Genomic DNA, 27,500 nt, shown 5'->3' with positions numbered 1-27,500 from the left:
CGACTGACCAGACAGAGTCTCCATACCGCTACATACTGCTACTGACCAGACAGAATCTCCATACCGCTACATACTGCTACTGACCAGACAGAGTCTCCATACTACTACATACTGCTACTGACCAGACAGAGTCTCCATACTACTACATACTGCTACTGACCAGACAGAGTCTCCATACTACTACATACTGCTACTGACCAGACAGAATCTCCATACCGCTACATACTGCTACTGACCAGACAGAGTCTCCATACTACTACATACTGCTACTGACCAGACAGAGTCTCCATACTGATACTGACCAGACAGAGTCTACATATTGCGACTGACCAGACGGAGTCTACATATAAATATAAAATATATGCCATTTAGCAGACGCTTTTATCCAAAGCGACTTACAGTCATGTGTGCATACATTCTACGTATGGGTGGTCCCGGGGATCGAACCCACTACCCTGGCGTTACAAGCGCCATGCTCTACCAACTGAGCTACAGAAGGACCATACTACTACATACTGCTACTGACCAGACAGAGTCTCCATTATGATACTGACCAGACAGAGTCTACATATTACTACATACTGCTACTGACCAGACAGAGTCTCCATACTGATACTGACCAGACAGAGTCTACATATTACTACATACTGATACTGACCAGACAGAGTCTACATATTACTACATACTGATACTGACCAGACAGAGTCTACATATTACTACATACTGCTACTGACCAGACAGAGTCTCCATACTGATACTGACCAGACAGAGTCTACATATTACTACATACTGCTACATTGATCACATTGATCACACAATCTTTTTCAGCTACTTTTTTGAACTAAAAATGCATGCCGCCTATAGCGAGTGCTAAACACTGCCAGCACATTCTGTAAGATTGATTGATTGTCTATTGAACGATTTAAGAGTAAATGCTGCCGACAGCCTGCAATTCTCTGCAAAAGATGAATTGTTGTTCAATATTTTGTCTATCAATGCATGATTGTCTCCTTAAACAGGTTACTATGTCCAGCTTCTATTGAACAGTAATACTGTAGTCTACCCATACTGACATACTGACAGTGCCTCCTGACCCCTCCTGTCTCAGCCTCCAGCCTCCAGTATTTATGCTGCAGTAGTTTGTGTCGGGGGGCTAGGGTCAGTTTGTTATATCTGGAGTACTTCTCCTGTCCTATTCGGTGTCCTGTGTGAATTTAAGTGTGCTCTCTCTAATTCTCTCTTTCTCTCTTTCTTTCTCGGAGGACCTGAGCCCTAGGACCATGCCTCAGGACTACCTGACATGATGACTCCTTGCTGTTCCCAGTCCACCTGGCCGTGCTGCTGCTCCTGTTTCAACTGTTCTGCCTTATTATTATTGGACCATGCTGGTCATTTATGAACATTTGTACATTTTGGCCATGTTCTGTTATAATCTCCACCCGGCACAGCCAGAAGAGGACTGGCCACCCCACAAAGCCTGGTTCCTCTCTAGGTTTCTTCCTAGATTTGTGCCTTTCTAGGGAGTTTTTCCTAGCCACCGTGCTTCTACACCTGCATTGCTTGCTGTTTGGGGTTTTAGGCTGGGTTTCTGTACAGCACTTTGAGATATCAGCTGATGTACGAAGGGCTATATAAATACATTTGATTTGATTTGATTTGACATAGGCTACAAGTCTATTTACCAGTCATGTCAGAAAAGGAGAGACACACCCTGCAACATGACATTGATTTAGGTCTATGTAATAAAAACTAAATCATTTTGTTTTGTGACATGATGCTATGCGATCTACTAATTAATGGCAAATGCATCTGTTTAATCATTCAAATTTTTATTAGCCTACCATTATTATAATTCCTGGGATTCAAACACCTCCATTTCCACCAATATAACAATATTTGCTTCCAATACAGTAGAAGTTGAGAGTGCGCATGGTCTAAGGTTTGCGCAGAGATACGCACCTTTGATAAATGAGGCCCCAGGCCTCCAGAACATCAGGGAGCAGCCGTGAGGAATAGTGAGTGGTAAGGTGAGGTGCTGTGAAGCTCAGGCCCAATTCCAAATCAACCCAGACACCCTAAACACGATACTGAAACCTAATCCCTACACACCGACCTACTCCATCAACACCTGTATTGATGGAGGAGGTTTGAAGAGGTGTAACCAATATGGCTATTACCATATACCTTACAGCACAGCTATCTAATCCTCTTAGAGCTCATCACAGGGGACCTGCTCTTTGGCAGTTCAGTCAGTGGTATATTGCCACTTCATACAAGCTTAAACGAAATGACACTTCAACAGTCTGTCGCATGTTTCCTTTTCATCATAGTGTGTGTGAATTGTGTGAATGTGTGTGAGAGAGGTAGTGAGTGTGTGTGTGTGTGTGTGTGTGTGTGTGTGTGTGTGTGTGTGTGTGTGTGTGTGTGTGTGTGTGTGTCTGTGTGTGAGAGAGGTAGTGAGTGTGTGTGTGTGAGAGAGGTAGTGAGTGTGTGTGTCTGTGTGTGAGACAGGTAGTGAGTGTGTGTGTGTGTGTCTGTGTGTGAGAGAGGTAGTGAGTGTGTGTGTGTGTGAGAGGGGTGGTGAGTGTGTGTGTGTCTGTGTGTTTGTATAAGCATTAACAAGCACTACAGAAGAGAGGGTGTCTATCCCTTGACATCATGGCATCTGCTAAGCAAACAAACACACACTTAATTTGATCTCTGCCGCAGTCACCTCAGGCAGTGTGTGTGTGTGTGTGTGTGTGTGTGTGTGTGTGTGTGTGTGTGTGTGTGTGTGTGTGTGTGTGTGTGTGTGTGTGTGTGTGTGTGTGTGTGTGTGTGTGTGTGTGTGTGCGTGCGTGCGTGCGTGCGGACCTCTGAGATTTTCCCATATGCAGTGTGTGACGTGTGTCTGTGATTTGAGTTGTGCGTGCGGCCTGTGTGTGCATGCGTGTGTGTTTATTAGTCAGATATAAAGAACAGAACTGGAAGAATGGGCCCTGGGGAGAACTATTCAATGACTCATTTTAATTAAAAGAGGAGAGTGAAGATGGGGAAAAACAAAATGAACACACTGCTATTGAAATGACTGGGAAGAGAGGACTCCACTGTTACTGTAATGACTGGGAAGAGAGGACTCCACTGTTACTGTAATGACTGGGAAGAGAGGACTCCACTGTTACTGTAATGACTGGGAAGAGAGGACTCCACTGTTACTGTAATGACTGGGAAGAGAGGACTCCACTGTTACTGTAATGACTGGGAAGAGAGGACTACTGTTACTGTAATGACTGAGTAGCGAGGACTCCACTACTACTGTAATGACTGGGAAGAAAGGACTCCAACTGTTACTGTAATGACTGGGAAGAGAGGACTCCACTGTTACTGTAATGACTGGGAATAGAGGACTCCACTGTTACTGTAATGACTGGGAAGAGAGGACTCCACTGTTACTGTAATGACTAGGAAGAGAGGACTCCACTGTTACTGTAATGACTGGGAAGAGAGGACTACTGTTACTGTAATGACTGGGAAGAAAGGACTCCACTGTTACTGTAATGACTGGGAAGAGAGGACTCCACTGTTACTGTAATGACTGGGAAGAGAGGACTCCACTGTTACTGTAATGACTGGGAAGAGAGGACTCCACTGTTACTGTAATGACTGGGAAGAGAGGACTACTGTTACTGTAATGACTGGGAAGAAAGGACTCCACTGTTACTGTAATGACTGGGAAGAGAGGACTACTGTTACTGTAATGACTGGGAAGAGAGGACTCCACTGTTACTGTAATGACTGGGATGAGAGGACTCCACTGTTACTGTAATGACTGGGAAGAGAGGACTACTGTTACTGTAATGACTGAGTAGCGAGGACTCCACTACTACTGTAATGACTGGGAAGAAAGGACTCCAACTGTTACTGTAATGACTGGGAAGAGAGGATTCCACTGTTACTGTAATGACTGGGAATAGAGGACTACTGTTACTGTAATGACTGGGAAGAGAGGACTCCACTGTTACTGTAATGACTGGGAAGAGAGGACTCCACTGTTACTGTAATGACTGGGAAGAGAGGACTCCACTGTTACTGTAATGACTGGGAAGAGAGGACTACTGTTACTGTAATGACTGAGTAGCGAGGACTCCACTACTACTGTAATGACTGGGAAGAAAGGACTCCAACTGTTACTGTAATGACTGGGAAGAGAGGACTCCACTGTTACTGTAATGACTGGGAATAGAGGACTCCACTGTTACTGTAATGACTGGGAAGAGAGGACTACTGTTACTGTAATGACTGAGTAGCGAGGACTCTACTACTACTGTAATGACTGAGAAGAGAGGACTCCACTGTTACTGTAATGACTGGGAAGAGAGGACTACTGTTACTGTAATGACTGGGAAGAGAGGACTCCACTGTTACTGTAATGACTGGGAAGAAAGGACTCCACTGTTACTGTAATGACTGGGAAGAGAGGACTCTACTACTACTGTAATGACTGGGAAGAGAGGACTCCACTGTTACTGTAATGACTGGGAAGAGAGGACTCCACTGTTACTGTAATGACTGGGAAGAGAGGACTCCACTGTTACTGTAATGACTGGGAAGAGAGGACTCCACTGTTACTGTAATGAATGTGGAAGAGAGGACTCCACTGTTACTGTAATGACTGGGAAGAGAGGACTCCACTGTTACTGTAATGACTGGGAATAGAGGACTCCACTGTTACTGTAATGACTGGGAAGAGGGGACTCTCCTGTTACTGTAATGACTGAGTAGCGAGGACTCCACTACTACTGTAATGACTGGGAAGAAAGGACTCCAACTGTTACTGTAATGACTGGGAAGAGAGGATTCCACTGTTACTGTAATGACTGGGAATAGAGGACTCCACTGTTACTGTAATGACTGGGAAGAGAGGACTACTGTTACTGTAATGACTGGGAAGAAAGGACTCCACTGTTACTGTAATGACTGGGAAGAGAGGACTCCACTGTTACTCTAATGACTGGGAAGAGAGGACTCCACTGTTACTGTAATGACTGGGAATAGAGGACTCCACTGTTACTGTAATGACTGGGAATAGAGGACTCCACTGTTACTGTAATGACTGGGAAGAGAGGACTCCACTGTTACTGTAATGACTGGGAAGAGAGGACTCCACTGTTACTGTAATGACTGGGAAGAGAGGACTACTGTTACTGTAATGACTGGGAAGAGAGGACTCCACTGTTACTGTAATGACTGGGAAGAAAGGACTCCACTGTTACTGTAATGACTGGGAAGAGAGGACTCTACTACTACTGTAATGACTGGGAAGAGAGGACTCCACTGTTACTGTAATGACTGGGAAGAGAGGACTCCACTGTTACTGTAATGACTGGGAAGAGAGGACTCCACTGTTACTGTAATGACTGGGAAGAGAGGACTCCACTGTTACTGTAATGACTGGGAAGAGAGGACTCCACTGTTACTGTAATGACTGGGAAGAGAGGACTACTGTTACTGTAATGACTGGGAAGAAAGGACTCCACTGTTACTGTAATGACTGGGAAGAGAGGACTACTGTTACTGTAATGACTGGGAAGAGAGGACTCTCCTGTTACTGTAATGACTGGGAAGAGAGGACTACTGTTACTGTAATGACTGGGAAGAGAGGACTCTCCTGTTACTGTAATGACTGAGTAGCGAGGAGTCCACTACTACTGTAATGACTGGGAAGAAAGGACTCCAACTGTTACTGTAATGACTGGGAAGAGAGGACTCCACTGTTACTGTAATGACTGTGAATAGAGGACTCCACTGTTACTGTAATGACTGGGAAGAGAGGACTACTGTTACTGTAATGACTGAGTAGCGAGGACTCCACTACTACTGTAATGACTGGGAAGAAAGGACTCCAACTGTTACTGTAATGACTGGGAAGAGAGGATTCCACTGTTACTGTAATGACTGGGAATAGAGGACTACTGTTACTGTAATGACTGGGAAGAGAGGACTCCACTGTTACTGTAATGACTGGGAAGAGAGGACTCCACTGTTACTGTAATGACTGGGAATAGAGGACTCCAACTGTTACTGTAATGACTGAGTAGCGAGGACTCCACTACTACTGTAATGACTGGGAAGAAAGGACTCCAACTGTTACTGTAATGACTGGGAAGAGAGGACTCCACTGTTACTGTAATGACTGGGAATAGAGGACTCCACTGTTACTGTAATGACTGGGAAGAGAGGACTACTGTTACTGTAATGACTGAGTAGTGAGGACTCTACTACTACTGTAATGACTGAGAAGAGAGGACTCCACTGTTACTGTAATGACTGGGAAGAGAGGACTACTGTTACTGTAATGACTGGGAAGAGAGGACTCCACTGTTACTGTAATGACTGGGAAGAAAGGACTCCACTGTTACTGTAATGACTGGGAAGAGAGGACTCTACTACTACTGTAATGACTGGGAAGAGAGGACTCCACTGTTACTGTAATGACTGGGAAGAGAGGACTCCACTGTTACTGTAATGACTGGGAAGAGAGGACTCCACTGTTACTGTAATGACTGGGAAGAGAGGACTCCACTGTTACTGTAATGAATGTGGAAGAGAGGACTCCACTGTTACTGTAATGACTGGGAAGAGAGGACTCCACTGTTACTGTAATGACTGGGAATAGAGGACTCCACTGTTACTGTAATGACTGGGAAGAGAGGACTCTCCTGTTACTGTAATGACTGAGTAGCGAGGACTCCACTACTAATGTAATGACTGGGACGAAAGGACTCCAACTGTTACTGTAATGACTGGGAAGAGAGGATTCCACTGTTACTGTAATGACTGGGAATAGAGGACTCCACTGTTACTGTAATGACTGGGAAGAGAGGACTACTGTTACTGTAATGACTGTGAAGAAAGGACTCCACTGTTACTGTAATGACTGGGAAGAGAGGACTCCACTGTTACTCTAATGACTGGGAAGAGAGGACTCCACTGTTACTGTAATGACTGGGAATAGAGGACTCCACTGTTACTGTAATGACTGGGAATAGAGGACTCCACTGTTACTGTAATGACTGGGAAGAGAGGACTCCACTGTTACTGTAATGACTGGGAAGAGAGGACTCCACTGTTACTGTAATGACTGGGAAGAGAGGACTACTGTTACTGTAATGACTGGGAAGAGAGGACTCCACTGTTACTGTAATGACTGGGAAGAAAGGACTCCACTGTTACTGTAATGACTGGGAAGAGAGGACTCTACTACTACTGTAATGACTGGGAAGAGAGGACTCCACTGTTACTGTAATGACTGGGAAGAGAGGACTACTGTTACTGTAATGACTGGGAAGAAAGGACTCCACTGTTACTGTAATGACTGGGAAGAGAGGACTCCACTGTTACTGTAATGACTGGGAAGAGAGGACTACTGTTACTGTAATGACTGGGAAGAGAGGACTCCACTGTTACTGTAATGACTGGGAAGAGAGGACTCCACTGTTACTGTAATGACTGGGAAGAGAGGACTCCACTGTTACTGTAATGACTGGGAAGAGAGGACTCCACTGTTACTGTAATGACTGTGAATAGAGGACTGTTACTGTAATGACTGGGAAGAGAGGACTCCACTGTTACTGTAATGACTGGGAAGAGAGGACTACTGTTACTGTAATGACTGGGAAGAGAGGACTGTTACTGTAATGACTGGGAAGAGAGGACTACTGTTACTGTAATGACTGGGAAGAGAGGACTACTGTTACTGTAATGACTGAGAAGAGAGGACTCCACTGTTACTGTAATGACTGGGAAGAGAGGACTCCAACTGTTACTGTAATGACTGGGAAGAGAGGACTCCACTGTTACTGTAATGACTGGGAAGAAAAGGACTCCACTGTTACTGTAATGACTGGGAAGAGAGACTACTGTTACTGTAATGACTGAGAAGCGAGGACTACTACTACTGTAATGACTGGGAAGAGAGGACTCCACTGTTACTGTAATGACTGGGAAGAGAGGACTACTGTTACTGTAATGACTGGGAAGAGAGGACTCCACTGTTACTGTAATGACTGGGAAGAGAGGACTCCACTGTTACTGTAATGACTGGGAAGAGAGGACTCCACTGTTACTGTAATGACTGGGAAGAGAGGACTCCACTGTTACTGTAATGACTGGGAAGAGAGGACTCCACTGTTACTGTAATGACTGGGAAGAGAGGACTCCACTGTTACTGTAATGACTGGGAAGAGAGGACTCCACTGTTACTGTAATGACTGGGAAGAGAGGACTCCACTGTTACTGTAATGACTGGGAAGAGAGGACTCCACTGTTACTGTAATGACTGGGAAGAGAGGACTCCACTGTTACTGTAATGACTGGGAAGAGAGGACTCCACTGTTACTGTAATGACTGGGAAGAGAGGACTCCACTGTTACTGTAATGACTGGGAAGAGAAGAGAGGACTCCACTGTTACTGTAATGACTGGGAAGAGAGGACTACTGTTACTGTAATGACTGGGAAGAGAGGACTCCACTGTTACTGTAATGACTGGGAAGAAAGGACTCCACTGTTACTGTAATGACTGGGAAGAGAGGACTCACTGTTACTGTAATGACTGGGAAGAGAGGACTCCACTGTTACTGTAATGACTGGGAAAGAGGACTCCACTGTTACTGTAATGACTGGGAAGAGAGGACTCCACTGTTACTGTAATGACTGGGAAGAGAGGACTCCACTGTTACTGTAATGACTGGGAAGAGAGGACTCCACTGTTACTGTAATGACTGGGAAGAGAGGACTCCACTGTTACTGCAATGACTGGGAAGAGAGGACTACTATTACTGTAATGACTGGAAAGAAAGGACTCCACTGTTACTGTAATGACTGGGAAGAGAGGACTACTGTTACTGTAATGACTGGGAAGAGAGGACTACTGTTACTGTAATGACTGGGAAGAGAGGACTCTCCTGTTACTGTAATGACTGAGTAGCGAGGACTCCACTACTACTGTAATGACTGGGAAGAAAGGACTCCAACTGTTACTGTAATGACTGGGAAGAGAGGATTCCACTGTTACTGTAATGACTGGGAATAGAGGACTCCACTGTTACTGTAATGACTGGGAAGAGAGGACTACTGTTACTGTAATGACTGGGAAGAGAGGACTCCACTGTTACTGTAATGACTGGGAAGAGAGGACTACTGTTACTGTAATGACTGGGAAGAGAGGACTCCACTGTTACTGTAATGACTGGGAAGAGAGGACTACTGTTACTGTAATGACTGAGTAGCGAGGACTGTACTACTACTGTAATGACTGGGAAGAGAGGACTCCACTGTTACTGTAATGACTGGGAAGAGAGGACTACTGTTACTGTAATGACTGGGAAGAGAGGACTCCACTGTTACTGTAATGACTGGGAAGAAAGGACTCCACTGTTACTGTAATGACTGGGAAGAGAGGACTCCACTGTTACTGTAATGACTGGGAAGAGAGGACTCCACTGTTACTGCAATGACTGGGAAGAAGACTCACTGTTACTGGACTGGGAAGAGAGGACCACTGTTACTGTAATGACTGGGAAGAGAGGACTACTGTTACTGTAATGACTGGGAAGAGAGGACTCACTGTTACTGTAATGACTGGGAAGAGAGGACTACTGTTACTGTAATGACTGGGAAGAGAGGACTCCACTGTTACTGGGAAGAGAGGACTACTGTTACTGTAATGACTGGGAAGAGAGGACTACTGTTACTGTAATGACTGGGAAGAGAGGACTCTCCTGTTACTGTAATGACTGGGAAGCGAGGACTCCACTGTTACTGTAATGACTGGGAAGAAAGGACTACTGTTACTGTAATGACTGGGAAGAGAGGACTACTGTTACTGTAATGACTGGGAAAGAGGACTCCACTGTTACTGTAATGACTGGGAAGAGAGGACTACTGTTACTGTAATGACTGGGAAGAGAGGACTCCACTGTTACTGTAATGACTGGGAAGAGAGGACTCCACTGTTACTGTAATGACTGGGAAGAGAGGACTCCACTGTTACTGTAATGACTGGGAAGAGAGGACTACTGTTACTGTAATGACTGGGAAGAGGACTCCACTGTTACTGTAATGACTGGGAAGAGAGGACTACTGTTACTGTAATGACTGGGAAAGAGGACTCCACTGTTACTGTAATGACTGGGAAGAGAGGACTACTGTTACTGTAATGACTGGGAAGAGGACTCTACTGTTACTGTAATGACTGGGAAGAGAGGACTCCACTGTTACTGTAATGACTGGGAAGAGAGGACTACTGTTACTGTAATGACTGGGAAGAGAGGACTCCACTGTTACTGTAATGACTGGGAAGAGAGGACTCCACTGTTACTGTAATGACTGGGAAGAGAGGACTCTGTTACTGTAATGACTGGGAAGAGAGGACTACTGTTACTGTAATGACTGGGAAGAGAGGACTCCACTGTTACTGTAATGACTGGGAAGAGAGGACTACTGTTACTGTAATGACTGGGAAGAGAGGACTACTGTTACTGTAATGACTGGGAAAGAGAGGACTACTGTTACTGTAATGACTGGGAAGAGAGGACTCTACTGTTACTGTAATGACTGGGAAGAGAGGACTCCACTGTTACTGTAATGACTGGGAAGAGAGGACTACTGTTACTGTAATGACTGGGAAGAGAGGACTACTGTTACTGTAATGACTGGGAAGAGAGGACTCTCCTGTTACTGTAATGACTGAGTAGCGAGGACTCCACTACTACTGTAATGACTGGGAAGAAAGGACTCCAACTGTTACTGTAATGACTGGGAAGAGAGGATTCCACTGTTACTGTAATGACTGGGAATAGAGGACTCCACTGTTACTGTAATGACTGGGAAGAGAGGACTACTGTTACTGTAATGACTGGGAAGAGAGGACTCCACTGTTACTGTAATGACTGGGAAGAGAGGACTACTGTTACTGTAATGACTGGGAAGAGAGGACTCCACTGTTACTGTAATGACTGGGAAGAGAGGACTCCACTGTTACTGTAATGACTGGGAATAGAGGACTCCACTGTTACTGTAATGACTGGGAATAGAGGACTCCACTGTTACTGTAATGACTGGGAAGAGAGGACTCCACTGTTACTGTAATGACTGGGAAGAGAGGACTACTGTTACTGTAATGACTGGGAAGAGAGGACTACTGTTACTGTAATGACTGGGAAGAAAGGACTCCACTGTTACTGTAATGACTGGGAAGAGAGGACTACTACTACTGTAATGACTGGGAAGAGAGGACTCCACTGTTACTGTAATGACTGGGAAGAGAGGACTCCACTGTTACTGTAATGACTGGGAAGAGAGGACTACTGTTACTGTAATGACTGGGAAGAGAGGACTCACTGTTACTGTTACTGTTACTGCAATGACTGGGAAGAGAGGACTACTATTACTGTAATGACTGGGAAGAAAGGACTCCACTGTTACTGTAATGACTGGGAAGAGAGGACTACTGTTACTGTAATGACTGGGAAGAGAGGACTCTACTGTTACTGTAATGACTGGGAAGAGAGGACTACTGTTACTGTAATGACTGGGAAGAGAGGACTCTCCTGTTACTGTAATGACTGAGTAGCGAGGACTCCACTACTACTGTAATGACTGGGAAGAAAGGACTCCAACTGTTACTGTAATGACTGGGAAGAGAGGATTCCACTGTTACTGTAATGACTGGGAAGAGAGGACTCCACTGTTACTGTAATGACTGGGAAGAGAGGACTACTGTTACTGTAATGACTGGGAAGAGAGGACTCCACTGTTACTGTAAATGACTGGAAGACTGGGAAGAGAGGACTCACTGTTACTGTAATACTGTAATGACTGGGAAGAGAGGACTCCACTGTTACTGTAATGACTGGGAAGAGAGGACTCCACTGTTACTGTAATGACTGGGAAGAGAGGACTCCACTGTTACTGTAATGACTGGGAAGAGAGGACTCCACTGTTACTGTAATGACTGGGAAGAGAGGACTCCACTGTTACTGTAATGACTGTAATGACTGGGAAGAGAGGACTCCACTGTTACTGTAATGACTGGGAAGAGAGGACTCCACTGTTACTGTAATGACTGGGAAGAGAGGACTCCACTGTTACTGTAATGACTGGGAAGAGAGGACTCACTGTTACTGTAATGACTGGGAAGAGAGGACTCCACTGTTACTGTAATGACTGGGAAGAGAGGACTCCACTGTTACTGTAATGACTGGGAAGAGAGGACTCCACTGTTACTGTAATGACTGGGAAGAGAGGACTCCACTGTTACTGTAATGACTGGGAACTGGGAAGAAAGGACTCCACTGTTACTGTAATGACTGGGAAGAGAGGACTCCACTGTTACTGTAATGACTGGGAAGAGAGGACTCCACTGTTACTGTAATGACTGGGAAGAGGACTGGACTACTGTTACTGTAATGACTGGGAAGACTACTGTTACTGTAATGACTGGGAAGAGAGGACTCCACTGTTACTGTAATGACTGGGAAGAGAGGACTCCACTGTTACTGTAATGACTGGGAAGAGAGGACTCCACTGTTACTGTAATGACTGGGAAGAGAGGACTCCACTGTTACTGTAATGACTGGGAAGAGAGGACTCCACTGTTACTGTAATGACTGGGAAGAGAGGACTACTGTTACTGTAATGACTGGGAAGAGAGGACTACTGTTACTGTAATGACTGGGAAGAAAGGACTCCACTGTTACTGTAATGACTGGGAAGAGAGGACTACTGTTACTGTAATGACTGGGAAGAGAGGACTCCACTGTTACTGTAATGACTGGGAAGAGAGGACTACTGTTACTGTAATGACTGGGAAGAGAGGACTCCACTGTTACTGTAATGACTGGGAAGAGAGGACTCCACTGTTACTGTAATGACTGGGAAGAGAGGACTCCACTGTTACTGTAATGACTGGGAAGAGAGGACTACTGTTACTGTAATGACTGGGAAGAAAGGACTCCACTGTTACTGACTGGGAAGAGAGGACTACTGTTACTGTAATGACTGGGAAGAGAGGACTCTACTGTTACTGTAATGACTGGGAAGAGAGGACTCCACTGTTACTGTAATGACTGGGAAGAGAGGACTCCACTGTTACTGTAATGACTGGGAAGAGAGGACTCCACTGTTACTGTAATGACTGGGAAGAGAGGACTACTGTTACTGTAATGACTGGGAAGAGAGGACTACTGTTACTGTAATGACTGGGAAGAGAGGACTACTGTTACTGTAATGACTGGGAAGAAAGGACTACTGTTACTGTAATGACTGGGAAGAGAGGACTACTGTTACTGTAATGACTGGGAAGAGAGGACTACTGTTACTGTAATGACTGGGAAGAGAGGACTACTGTTACTGTAATGACTGGGAAGAGAGGACTCACTGTTACTGTAATGACTGGGAAGAGAGGACTCCACTGTTACTGTAATGACTGGGAAGAGAGGACTACTGTTACTGTAATGACTGGGAAAGAGGACTCCACTGTTACTGTAATGACTGGGAAGAGAGGACTACTGTTACTGTAATGACTGGGAAGAGAGGACTACTGTTACTGTAATGACTGGGAAGAGAGGACTACTGTTACTGTAATGACTGGGAAGAGAGGACTACTGTTACTGTAATAACTGGGAAGAGAGGACTCCACTGTTACTGTAATGACTGGGAAGAGAGGACTACTGTTACTGTAATGACTGGGAAGAGAGGACTACTGTTACTGTAATGACTGAGTAGCGAGGACTCTACTACTACTGTAATGACTGGGAAGAGAGGACTCCACTGTTACTGTAATGACTGGGAAGAGAGGACTACTGTTACTGTAATGATTGGGAAGAGAGGACTCCACTGTTACTGTAATGACTGGGAAGAAAGGACTCCACTGTTACTGTAATGACTGGGAAGAGAGGACTCTACTACTACTGCAATGACTGGGAAGAGAGGACTACTGTTACTGTAATGACTGGGAAGAAAGGACTCCACTGTTACTGTAATGACTGGGAAGAGAGGACTACTGTTCCTGTAATGACTGGGAAGAGAGGACTCTACTGTTACTGTAATGACTGGGAAGAGAGGACTACTGTTACTGTAATGACTGGGAAGAGAGGACTCCACGGTTACTGTAATGACTGGGAAGAGAGGACTCCACTGTTACTGTAATGACTGGGAAGAGAGGACTACTGTTACTGCAATGACTGGGAAGAGAGGACTACTGTTACTGTAATGACTGGGAAGAGAGGACTACTGTTACTGTAATGACTGGGAAGAGAGGACTACTGTTACTGTAATGACTGGGAAGAGAGGACTACTGTTACTGTAATGACTGGGAAGAGAGGACTACTGTTACTGTAATGACTGGGAAGAGAGGACTACTGTTACTGTAATGACTGGGAAGAGAGGACTACTGTTACTGTAATGATTGGGAAGAGAGGACTCCACTGTTACTGTAATGACTGGGAAGAAAGGACTCCACTGTTACTGTAATGACTGGGAAGAGAGGACTCTACTACTACTGCAATGACTGGGAAGAGAGGACTACTGTTACTGTAATGACTGGGAAGAAAGGACTCCACTGTTACTGTAATGACTGGGAAGAGAGGACTACTGTTCCTGTAATGACTGGGAAAGAGGACTCTACTGTTACTGTAATGACTGGGAAGAAGAGGACTACTGTTACTGTAATGACTGGGAAGAGAGGACTCCACTGTTACTGTAATGACTGGGAAGAGAGGACTCCACTGTTACTGTAATGACTGGGAAGAGAGGACTACTGTTACTGCAATGACTGGGAAGAGAGGACTACTGTTACTGTAATGACTGGGAAGAGAGGACTACTGTTACTGTAATGACTGGGAAGAGAGGACTACTGTTACTGTAATGACTGGGAAGAGAGGACTACTGTTACTGTAATGACTGGGAAGAGAGGACTACTGTTACTGTAATGACTGGGAAGAGAGGACTACTGTTACTGTAATGACTGGGAAGAGAGGACTACTGTTACTGTAATGACTGGGAAGAGAGGACTACTGTTACTGTAATGACTGGGAAGAGAGGACTACTGTTACTGTAATGACTGGGAAGAGTGGACTACTGTTACCGTAATGACTGGGAAGAGAGGACTCCACTGTTACTGTAATGACTGGGAAGAGAGGACTACTGTTACTGTAATGACTGGGAAGAGAGGACTACTGTTACTGTAATGACTGGGAAGAGAGGACTACTGTTACTGTAATCACTGGGAAGAGAGGACTACTGTTACTGTAATGACTGGGAAGAGAGGACTGCTGTTACTGTAATGACTGGGAAGAGAGGACTACTGTTACTGTAATGACTGGGAAGAGAGGACTACTGTTACTGTAATGACTGGGAAGAGAGGACTCCACTGTTACTCTAATGACTGGGAAGAGAGGACTCCACTGTTACTGTAATGACTGGGAAGAGAGGACTCCACTGTTACTGTAATGACTGGGAAAAGATGACTACTGTTACTGTAATGACTGGGAAGAGAGGACTCCACTGTTACTGTAATGACTGGGAAGAGAGGACTACTGTTACTGTAATGACTGGGAAGAGAGGACTACTGTTACTGTAATGACTGGGACGAGAGGACTACTGTTACTGTAATGACTGGGAAGAGAGGACTACTGTTACTGTAATGACTGGGAAGAGAGGACTACTGTTACTGTAATGACTGGGAAGAAAGGACTCCACTGTTACTGTAATGACTGGGAAGAGAGGACTCCACTGTTACTGTAATGACTGGGAAGAGAGGACTCCACTGTTACTGTAATGACTGGGAAGAGAGGACTACTGTTACTGTAATGACTGAATAGCGAGGACTCCACTACTACTGTATTGACTGGGAAGAAAGGACTCCACTGTTACTGTAATGACTGGGAAGAGAGGACTCCACTGTTACTGTAATGACTGGGAATAGAGCACTCCACTGTTACTGTAATGACTGGGAAGAGAGGACTACTGTTCCTGTAATGACTGAGTAGCGAGGACTCTACTACTACTGTAATGACTGGGAAGAGAGGACTCCACTGTTACTGTAATGACTGGGAAGAGAGGACTACTGTTACTGTAATGACTGGGAAGAGAGGACTCTACTGTTACTGTAATGACTGGGAAGAGAGGACTACTGTTACTGTAATGACTGGGAAGAGAGGACTCTCCTGTTACTGTAATGACTGGGAAGAGAGGACTCCACTGTTACTGTAATGACTGGGAAGAGAGGACTCCACTGTTACTGTAATGACTGGGAAGAGAGGACTCCACTGTTACTGTAATGACTGGGAAGAGAGGACTACTGTTACTGCAATGACTGGGAAGAGAGGACTACTGTTACTGTAATGACTGGGAAGAGAGGACTACTGTTACTCTAATGACTGGGAAGAGAGGACTACTGTTACTGTAATGACTAGGAAGAGAGGACTACTGTTACTGTAATGACTGGGAAGAGAGGACTACTGTTACTGTAATGACTGGGAAGAGAGGACTCCACTCTTACTGTAATGACTGGGAAGAGAGGACTACTGTTACTGTAATGACTGGGAAGAGAGGACTACTGTTACTGTAATGACTGAGTAGCGAGGACTCTACTACTACTGTAATGACTGGGAAGAGAGGACTCCACTGTTACTGTAATGACTGGGAAGAGAGGACTACTGTTACTGTAATGACTGGGAAGAGAGGACTCCACTGTTACTGTAATGACTGGGAAGAAAGGACTCCACTGTTACTGTAATGACTGGGAAGAGAGGACTACTGTTCCTGTAATGACTGGGAAGAGAGGACTACTGTTACTGTAATGACTGGGAAGAGAGGACTCCACTGTTACTGTAATGACTGGGAAGAGAGGACTCCACTGTTACTGTAATGACTGGGAAGAGAGGACTCCACTGTTACTGTAATGACTGGGAAGAGAGGACTACTGTTACTGCAATGACTGGGAAGAGAGGACTACTGTTACTGTAATGACTGGGAAGAGAGGACTACTGTTACTGTAATGACTGGGAAGAAAGGACTCCACTGTTACTGTAATGACTGGGAAGAGAGGACTACTGTTCCTGTAATGACTGGGAAAGAGGACTCTACTGTTACTGTAATGACTGGGAAGAGAGGACTACTGTTACTGTAATGACTGAGTAGAGGGACTCTACTGTTACTGTAATGACTGGGAAGAGAGGACTACTGTTACTGTAATGACTGGGAAGAGAGGACTACTGTTACTGTAATGACTGGGAAGAGAGGACTACTGTTACTGTAATGACTGAGTAGAGGGGACTCCTGTTACTGTAATGACTGAGTAGAGAGGACTCTACTGTTACTGTAATGACTGGGAAGAGAGTACTACTGTTACTGTAATGACTGGGAAGAGAGGACTACTGTTACTGTAATGACTGGGAAGAGAGGACTCCACTGTTACTGTAATGACTGGGAAGAGAGGACTCCACTGTTACTGTAATGACTGGGAAGAGAGGACTCCACTGTTACTGTAATGACTGGGAAGAGAGGACTACTGTTACTGTAATGACTGAATAGCGAGGACTCCACTACTACTGTATTGACTGGGAAGAAAGGACTCCACTGTTACTGTAATGACTGGGAAGAGAGGACTACTGTTACTGTAATGACTGAGTAGCGAGGACTCTACTACTACTGTAATGACTGGGAAGAGAGGACTCCACTGTTACTGTAATGACTGGGAAGAGAGGACTACTGTTACTGTAATGACTGGGAAGAGAGGACTCCACTGTTACTGTAATGACTGGGAAGAAAGGACTCCACTGTTACTGTAATGACTGGGAAGAGAGGACTACTGTTCCTGTAATGACTGGGAAGAGAGGACTCTACTGTTACTGTAATGACTGGGAAGAGAGGACTACTGTTACTGTAATGACTGGGAAGAGAGGACTCCACTGTTACTGTAATGACTGGGAAGAGAGGACTCCACTGTTACTGTAATGACTGGGAAGAGAGGACTCCACTGTTACTGTAATGACTGGGAAGAGAGGACTACTGTTACTGCAATGACTGGGAAGAGAGGACTACTGTTACTGTAATGACTGGGAAGAGAGGACTACTGTTACTGTAATGACTGGGAAGAAAGGACTCCACTGTTACTGTAATGACTGGGAAGAGAGGACTACTGTTCCTGTAATGACTGGGAAGAGAGGACTCTACTGTTACTGTAATGACTGGGAAGAGAGGACTACTGTTACTGTAATGACTGAGTAGAGGGGACTCTACTGTTACTGTAATGACTGGGAAGAGAGGACTACTGTTACTGTAATGACTGGGAAGAGAGGACTACTGTTACTGTAATGACTGGGAAGAGAGGACTACTGTTACTGTAATGACTGAGTAGAGGGGACTCCTGTTACTGTAATGACTGAGTAGAGAGGACTCTACTGTTACTGTAATGACTGGGAAGAGAGGACTACTGTTACTGTAATGACTGGGAAGAGAGGACTACTGTTACTGTAATGACTGGGAAGAGAGGACTCCACTGTTACTGTAATGACTGGGAAGAGAGGACTCCACTGTTACTGTAATGACTGGGAAGAGAGGACTCCACTGTTACTGTAATGACTGGGAAGAGAGGACTACTGTTACTGTAATGACTGAATAGCGAGGACTCCACTACTACTGTATTGACTGGGAAGAAAGGACTCCACTGTTACTGTAATGACTGGGAAGAGAGGACTCCACTGTTACTGTAATGACTGGGAATAGAGCACTCCACTGTTACTGTAATGACTGGGAAGAGAGGACTCTACTGTTACTGTAATGACTGGGAAGAGAGGACTACTGTTACTGTAATGACTGGGAAGAGAGGACTCCACTGTTACTGTAATGACTGGGAAGAGAGGACTCCACTGTTACTGTAATGACTGGGAAGAGAGGACTCCACTGTTACTGTAATGACTGGGAAGAGAGGACTACTGTTACTGCAATGACTGGGAAGAGAGGACTACTGTTACTGTAATGACTGGGAAGAGAGGACTACTGTTACTGTAATGACTGGGAAGAAAGGACTCCACTGTTACTGTAATGACTGGGAAGAGAGGACTACTGTTCCTGTAATGACTGGGAAGAGAGGACTCTACTGTTACTGTAATGACTGGGAAGAGAGGACTACTGTTACTGTAATGACTGAGTAGAGGGGACTCTACTGTTACTGTAATGACTGGGAAGAGAGGACTACTGTTACTGTAATGACTGGGAAGAGAGGACTCCACTGTTACTGTAATGACTGGGAAGAGAGGACTCCACTGTTACTGTAATGACTGGGAAGAGAGGACTCCACTGTTACTGTAATGACTGGGAAGAGAGGACTACTGTTACTGTAATGACTGGGAAGAGAGGACTACTGTTACTGTAATGACTGGGAAGAGAGGACTACTGTTACTGTAATGACTGGGAAGAGTGGACTACTGTTACTGTAATGACTGGGAAGAGAGGACTCCACTGTTACTGTAATGACTGGGAAGAGAGGACTACTGTTACTGTAATGACTGGGAAGAGAGGACTACTGTTACTGTAATGACTGGGACGAGAGGACTACTGTTACTGTAATGACTGGGAAGAGAGGACTACTGTTACTGTAATGACTGGGAAGAGAGGACTCTACTACTACTGTAATGACTGGGAAGAGAGGACTCCACTGTTACTGTAATGACTGGGATGAGAGGACTCCACTGTTACTGTAATGACTGGGAAGAGAGGACTCCACTGCTACTGTAATGACTGGGAAGAGAGGACTACTGTTACTGTAATGACTGAGTAGAGGGGACTCCTGTTACTGTAATGACTTAGTAGAGAGGACTCTACTGTTACTGTAATGACTGGGAAGAGAGGACTCCACTGTTACTGTAATGACTGAGTAGAGAGGACTCCTGTTACTGTAATGACTGGGAAGAGAGGACTCCACTGTTACTGTAATGACTGGGAAGAGAGGACTACTGTTACTGTAATGACTGAATAGCGAGGACTCCACTACTACTGTATTGACTGGGAAGAAAGGACTCCACTGTTACTGTAATGACTGGGAAGAGAGGACTCCACTGTTACTGTAATGACTGGGAATAGAGCACTCCACTGTTACTGTAATGACTGGGAAGAGAGGACTACTGTTCCTGTAATGACTGAGTAGCGAGGACTCTACTACTACTGTAATGACTGGGAAGAGAGGACTCCACTGTTACTGTAATGACTGGGAAGAGAGGACTCCACTGTTACTGTAATGACTGGGACGAGAGGACTCCACTGTTACTGTAATGACTGGGAAGAGAGGACTCTACTGTTACTGTAATGACTGGGAAGAGAGGACTCTACTACTACTGTAATGACTGGGAAGAGAGGACTCCACTGTTACTGTAATGACTGGGATGAGAGGACTCCACTGTTACTGTAATGACTGGGAAGAGAGGACTCCACTGCTACTGTAATGACTGGGAAGAGAGGACTACTGTTACTGTAATGACTGAGTAGAGAGGACTCCTGTTACTGTAATGACTGAGTAGAGAGGACTCTACTGTTACTGTAATGACTGGGAAGAGAGGACTCCACTGTTACTGTAATGACTGAGTAGAGAGGACTCCTGTTCCTGTAATGACTGGGAAAAGAGGACTACTGTTACTGTAATGACTGGGCGAACCTGCTGTGATTGAAGAGAGAGTGAGAGAGAAAACATTCTGTGGGTGAACATAGAATGAGAGAGATAACTAGGTGAACATAGAATGAGCGAGATAACTAGGTGAAAATAGAGAGAACAATGAGGTTGGTTTTGAGGATAGACTCTAACAGAATGACAGGACAGTATATATGGACCAACAGACAGAGATCCCCACTATTCTGATTTACCTGCATTATCCACGACATAGTAGATCGCCTCCTGACCTGTCGCCATTTTAGGGTTAATGTCCACAATTTCAATTCAGGGCATTCAGGCGCTAGCTTCTGTCATGGTGTATGATGACAGCAGTAAGAAATGGGTTCCCATTAAGCCAGGCCAGCAGGGCTTCAGCCGCATCAACATCTACCACAACACTGCCAACAACACCTTCCGCGTGGTGGGAGTCAAACTACAAGACCAGCAGGTAGAGGTACACACACACCCCACTTCCCTCACACACACACACTCTCTCTCACCTCCGTCCTGAGTGCTGAGGACATTGAGAGCGAACAGCATGGCATTGGAGAAGGTGGCGGCTTCTTCCTTGCTGGCAAAGTTGAGTCCGTAGACCTGGCGGGCATCACGCCACTGGTGGAAGGTGGGCGTGGCCTGGTTATACTTCAGCCCCTTCACTATGGAGTAGTTGATCACCACCTGGAGGTAAGAGATGGAGCGGAGAGATGGACAGAGTCAATGGTTACTTTCAAGGCCATTTCAGATCAATGTGTGTGTGTGTGTGTGTGTGTGTACCTCTACCTGCTGGTCTTGTAGTTTGACTCCCACCACGCGGAAGGTGTTGTTGGCAGTGTTGTGGTAGATGTTGATGCGGCTGAAGCCCTGCTGGCCTGGCTTAATGGGAACCCATTTCTTACTGCTGTCATCATACACCATGACAGAAGCTCGCGCCTGGCAGATACTCTGCTCACTGAAACAGGAGGAGAGAAACTATTAGTTCATCATTTAATCAATCGAGTGATCTGTCGGTTGGTCTATCAAGTCGTAACCCTGACCCTGTCATCATACACCATGACGGAGGCTCTCGCCTGGCAGATACTCTGCTCACTGAAACAGGAAGAGAAAAACTAAGTCCATCACTTTAATCAATCAATCAGTTGATCAATATGAACCCTAACCCTTACTGCTGTCATCAGACACCATCACAGAGGCAGAGATACTCAAGAGTCAATCGGGAGAACTTGAACATCAGTTAATCAACCAATGCCACCATTTTGTTTGATTTAAATAGGCTATAACAAAGTAACAGGAACAGGATGAAGCACTGCATACTTGCATTATAAGACAAATCCAGCTGTAATCATGTGACTGATTGAAAAGTCTGTAATCACAAGATGTAAAGGAGTTGGATATTCTAAAGGAGACAACAACCCAACCTTCTTACTTAGTGTAGCATTAATAGCATAAATCAAACCTCATTAGCCATATACAGTGCTAGACCAGAGTCTGCTGCTACTGGTAGAAATATGTGTGTGTGTCCAGTTTGGGCCTGCCTCCTTCCCATCTGACAGTATTCAACACAGCCCACTGAGGCTCTCTCTCTTCACCTCCCCCCTCCCCCCACACAGAGATCATTTTTAGATCATAAGTTTACTATGCCTGTGAGTCTGGGACACGGAGGGAGATGTACAATGTTACTCAAACAGACAGAGGAGAGACAGAGAGGAGAGAGAGGAGAGACAGAGAGGAGAGACAGAGGAGAGAGAGGAGAGACAGAGAGGAGATAGAGACAGAGGAGAGACAGAGAGGAGATAGAGACAGAGGAGAGACAGAGGAGAGACAGAGAGGAGATAGAGACAGAGGAGAGACAGAGGAGAGACAGAGAGGAGATAGAGACAGAGAAGAGACAGAGAGGAGAGTCAGAGGAGAGACAGAGAGGAGAGTCAGAGGAGAGACAGAGAGGAGTGTCAGAGGAGAGACAGAGAGGAGTGTCAGAGGAGAGAGAGAGAGAGAGAGAGAGAGAGAGAGAGAGAGAGAGAGAGAGAGAGAGAGAGAGAGAGAGAGAGAGAGAGAGGAGAGACAGAGACAGAGAGGAGAGACAGAGGACAGACAGACAGAGGGAGGAGAGACAGAGGAGAGACAGAGGAGAGAGAGAGGAGAGACAGAGGATAGAGAGAGGAGAGACAGACAGAGAGGAGAGAGAGAGGAGAGAGACAGGATAGTCAGAGGAGAGACAGAGAGGAGAGACAGAGAGGAGAGAGACAGGATAGTCAGAGGAGAGACAGAGAGGAGAGACTGAGAGGAGAGACTGAGAGGAGAGACTGAGAGGAGAGACTGAGAGGAGAGAGAGGAGAGACAGACAGAGAGGAGAGAGAGAGGAGAGACAGAGGAGAGAGAGAGGAGAGAGAGGAGAGAGACAGAGAGGAGAGACAGAGACAGAGGAGAGACAGAAGAGAGAGCGAGGAGAGACAGAGGAGAGAGACAGAGAGGAGAGACAGGAGAGTCAGAGGAGAGACACAGAGGAGAGAGACAGAGAGGAGAGACAGGAGAGTCAGATGAGAGACAGAGAGGAGAGACAGACAGAGAGGAGAGAGAGAGGAGAGACAGAGGAGAGAGAGAGGAGAGACAGAGGAGAGAGACAGAGAGGAGAGACAGAGACAGAGGAGAGACAGAAGAGAGAGCGAGGAGAGACAGAGGAGAGAGACAGAGAGGAGAGACAGGAGAGTCAGAGGAGAGACACAGAGGAGAGAGACAGAGAGGAGAGACAGGAGAGTCAGAGGAGAGACAGAGAGGAGAGACAGACAGAGAGGAGAGAGAGAGGAGAGACAGAGGAGAGAGAGAGGAGAGACAGAGGAGAGAGACAGAGAGGAGAGACAGAGACAGAGGAGAGACAGAAGAGAGAGTGAGGAGAGACAGAGGAGAGAGACAGAGAGGAGAGACAGGAGAGTCAGAGGAGAGACACAGAGGAGAGAGACAGAGAGGAGAGACAGGAGAGTCAGATGAGAGACAGAGAGGAGAGACTGAGAGGAGAGACTGAGAGGAGAGAGAGGAGAGACAGACAGAGAGGAGAGACAGACAGAGAGGGGAGAGAGAGGAGAGAGAGAGGAGAGAGAGAGGAGAGACAGAGGAGAGAGAGAGGAGACAAGAGAAGCAGTGAAGAGACACAAGAGAGGCAGATAGGAGAGAGAGATGAGAGACAGAGAGGAGAGACAAGAGAAGCAGAGAAGAGACAGAAGAGAGGCAGATAGGAGAGAGAGATGCGAGAGGAAAGGAGTGAGAAAAGGAAATAAAGGGGAGTGGGAGAAGAGATATTGAAAAGTATGGAAGGAGAGATGAGACAGAGAAAAGTATGGAAGGAGAGGTGAGACGGAGAAAAGTATGGAAGGAGAGGTGAGACGGAGAAAAGGATGGAAGGAGAGGTGAGACGGAGAAAAGGATGGAAGGAGAGGTGAGACGGAGAAAAGTATGGAAGGAGAGGTGAGACGGAGAAAAGAATGGAAGGAGAGGTGAGACGGAGAAAAGTATGGAAGGAGAGGTGAGACGGAGAAAAGTATGGAAGGAGAGATGAGACGGAGAAAAGTATGGAAGGAGAGGTGAGACGGAGAAAAGGGTGGAAGGAGAGTTGAGAAGGAGAAAAGTATGGAAGGAGAGGTGAGATGGAGAAAAGTATGGAAGGAGAGGTGAGACGGAGAAAAGGGTGGAAGGAGAGTTGAGACGGAGAAAAGTATGGAAGGAGAGGTGAGACGGAGAAAAGGATGGAAGGAGAGGTGAGACGGAGAAAAGGATGGAAGGAGAGGTGAGACGGAGAAAAGGATGGAAGGAGAGGTGAGACGGAGAAAAGTATGGAAGGAGAGGTGAGACGGAGAAAAGGATGGAAGGAGAGGTGAGACGGAGAAAAGGATGGAAGGAGAGGTGAGACGGAGAAAAGTATGGAAGGAGAGGTGAGACGGAGAAAAGTATGGAAGGAGAGGTGAGACGGAGAAAAGTATGGAAGGAGAGGTGAGACGGAGAAAAGTATGGAAGGAGAGGTGAGACGGAGAAAAGTATGGAAGGAGAGGTGAGACGGAGAAAAGGATGGAAGGAGAGGTGAGACGGAGAAAAGTATGGAAGGAGAGGTGAGACGGAGAAAAGGATGGAAGGAGAGGTGAGACGGAGAAAAGTATGGAAGGAGAGGTGAGACGGAGAAAAGTATGGAAGGAGAGGTGAGACGGAGAAAAGGATGGAAGGAGAGGTGAGACGGAGAAAAGTATGGAAGGAGAGGTGAGACGGAGAAAAGTATGGAAGGAGAGGTGAGACGGAGAAAAGTATGGAAGGAGAGGTGAGATGGAGAAAAGTATGGAAGGAGAGAGACGGAGAAAAGTATGAGAGGTGAGACGGAGAAAAGTATGGAAGGAGAGGTGAGACGGAGAAAAGGATGGAAGGAGAGGTGAGACGGAGAAAAGTATGGAAGGAGAGGTGAGACGGAGAAAAGAATGGAAGGAGAGGTGAGACGGAGAAAAGGATGGAAGGAGAGGTGAGACGGAGAAAAGGGTGGAAGGAGAGGTGAGACGGAGGAAAGGGTGGAAGGAGAGGTGAGACGGAGGAAAGGGTGGAAGGAGAGTTGAGACGGAGAAAAGTGTGGAAGGAGAGGTGAGACGGAGGAAAGGGTGGAAGGAGAGTTGAGACGGAGAAAAGTATGGAAGGAGAGGTGAGACGGAGAAAAGTATGGAAGGAGAGGTGAGACGGAGAAAAGGATGGAAGGAGAGGTGAGACGGAGAAAAGGATGGAAGGAGAGGTGAGACGGAGAAAAGTATGGAAGGAGAGGTGAGACGGAGAAAAGGATGGAATGAGTTTAGATACAATGAGAGACAGTGTACAAGAGGGAAAAGGGGTAAGGAAGGGTGATAAGGAGGAAGGGGGAAAGGGGGGAGTAAGATTGAGAGGGGAAAGGGAGGAGGAATGGAGAGAGGAGGAAGAGTGAGAGCGGAAAGGGAGGAGGAATGGAGAGAGGAGGAAGAGTGAGAGGGGAAAGGGAGGAGGAATGGAGAGAGGAGGAAGAGTGAGAGGGGAAAGGGAGGAGTTATGGAGAGAGAGGGAAGAGTCAGAGGGGAAAGGGAGGAGGAATGGAGAGAGGAGGAAGAGTGAGAGGGGAAAGGGAGGAGGAATGGAGAGAGGAGGAAGAGTGAGAGGGTAAATGGAGGAGGAATGGAGAGAGGAGGAAGAGTGAGAAGGGAAAGGGAGGAGGAATGGAGAGAGGAGGAAGAGTGAGAGGGTAAAGGGAGGAGGAATGGAGGAAGAGTGAGAGGGGAAAGGGAGGAGGAATGGAGAGAGGAGGAAGAGTGAGAGGGGAAAGGGTGGAGTTATGGAGAGAGGAGGAAGAGTGAGAGGGGAAAGGGAGGAGTTATGGAGAGAGGAGGAAGAGTGAGAGGGTAAAGGGAGGAGGAATGGAGAGAGGAGGAAGAGTTAGAGGGCAAAGGGAGGAGGAATGGAGAGAAGAGGAAGAGTGAGAGGGTAAAGGGAGGAGGAATGGAGAGAGGAGGAAGAGTGAGAGGGGAAAGGGAGGAGTTATGGAGAGAGGAGGAAGAGTGAGAAGGGAAAGGGAGGAGGAATGGAGAGAGGAGGAAGGGTGAGAGGGGAAAGGGAGGAGGAATGGAGAGAGGAGGAAGAGTGAGAGGGGAAAGGGTGGAGTTATGGAGAGAGGAGGAAGAGTGAGAGGGGAAAGGGCGGAGTTATGGAGAGAGGAGGAAGAGTGAGAGGGTAAAGGGAGGAGGAATGGAGAGAGGAGGAAGAGTGAGAGGGGAAAGGGAGGAGGAATGGAGAGAGGAGGAAGAGAGAGAGGGGAAAGGGAGGAGGAATGGAGAGAGGAGGAAGAGTGAGAGGGGAAAGGGAGGAGGAATGGAGAGAGGAGGAAGAAGAGAGGGGAAAGGGAGGAGGAATGGAGAGAGGAGGAAGAGTGAGAGGGGAAAGGGAGGAGGAATGGAGAGAGGAGGAAGAGTGAGAGGGGAAAGGGAGGAGGAATGGGAAAAGGATGAAAGGGGGGAGGGGGAGAGTTTTGACATAATAATTTGTAGAACAAGAGATAGCCCTATCTGAGCCTCTGATTCATCACCAAGCTAAAATTAGCAGAGCAGCCCTAGGGCAGAGAGAAAGAGCTGCGTCAGAGGAGAGAGAGTGGAGGGGAGGATAGGGGGGGCTGAGACCCTAAGAGGCTTAGTGAGTGGAAACAAAAATTGAGAAAGTGAGAGATAAAGCCCCTTGAATTGAATTGAGGTTGAGAGAGAGACAGAGCGATGAGAGGGATGCAGGGTGATCATCTGAGATGAAGTGATAGTTATAGAGGGAGATAGAAAGGTAGCGAGTGAACACGCGCCATTTAACAAGTGTTGTGTATAGAAAGTGTCTCTCCTCAACAGCCATGAGAAATAGGCCAGGAGAGATGTCAGGATATGGTGAGTCACTACCTTAGAGACTGAGAAACAGACCTTATGGATAAACATGCTGATGGGGCCATCCTGTCTCTCAAACTCATCCCACTAGTCCAATTCCAATACATTAGGCCAGGGATTACAGTAACCCAGGATTCAGGGCTATACAGTCCTTTAGGGCCAAAACACTTCTGCTTCTCAACACCCGATCATGGACTGATTCAGACCTTGGACACCAGGTGAGTGAACTCTTGGGCCAAGAATCAGCATCAACCCTGGACTATTAACCCTGGACTATTAACCCTGGACTATTAACCCTAGAACTATCAACCCTGGACTATTAACCCTGGACTATTAACCCTGGAACTATTAACCCTGGAACTATTAACCCTGGAACTATTAACCCTGGACTATTAACCCTGGAACTATT

General features: G+C 46.2%; 1 protein-coding gene across 3 annotated transcripts in view; it reads right to left on the bottom strand.

Annotated features, from left to right (window-relative positions):
- The window catches only part of LOC118387068 (ena/VASP-like protein), a 225,124-nt gene that overhangs the window by 42,414 nt on the left and 155,210 nt on the right, over positions 1 to 27,500 (bottom strand). For all 3 annotated transcript variants that reach the window (XM_052523970.1, XM_052523967.1, XM_052523969.1), the window contains exons 2-3: positions 21,468 to 21,636; positions 21,188 to 21,365 (exon numbers count right to left, since the gene is read on the bottom strand). In XM_052523970.1, coding sequence (XP_052379930.1) covers positions 21,188 to 21,365; positions 21,468 to 21,636 — 347 coding nt within the window. The remainder of the gene's footprint in view (positions 1 to 21,187; positions 21,366 to 21,467; positions 21,637 to 27,500) is intronic.

Source organism: Oncorhynchus keta, chromosome 8, assembly GCF_023373465.1.
Source record: "Oncorhynchus keta strain PuntledgeMale-10-30-2019 chromosome 8, Oket_V2, whole genome shotgun sequence".
NCBI classification, from domain to species: domain Eukaryota; kingdom Metazoa; phylum Chordata; class Actinopteri; order Salmoniformes; family Salmonidae; genus Oncorhynchus; species Oncorhynchus keta.
This window is presented reverse-complemented; position numbering and strand designations above follow the sequence as displayed.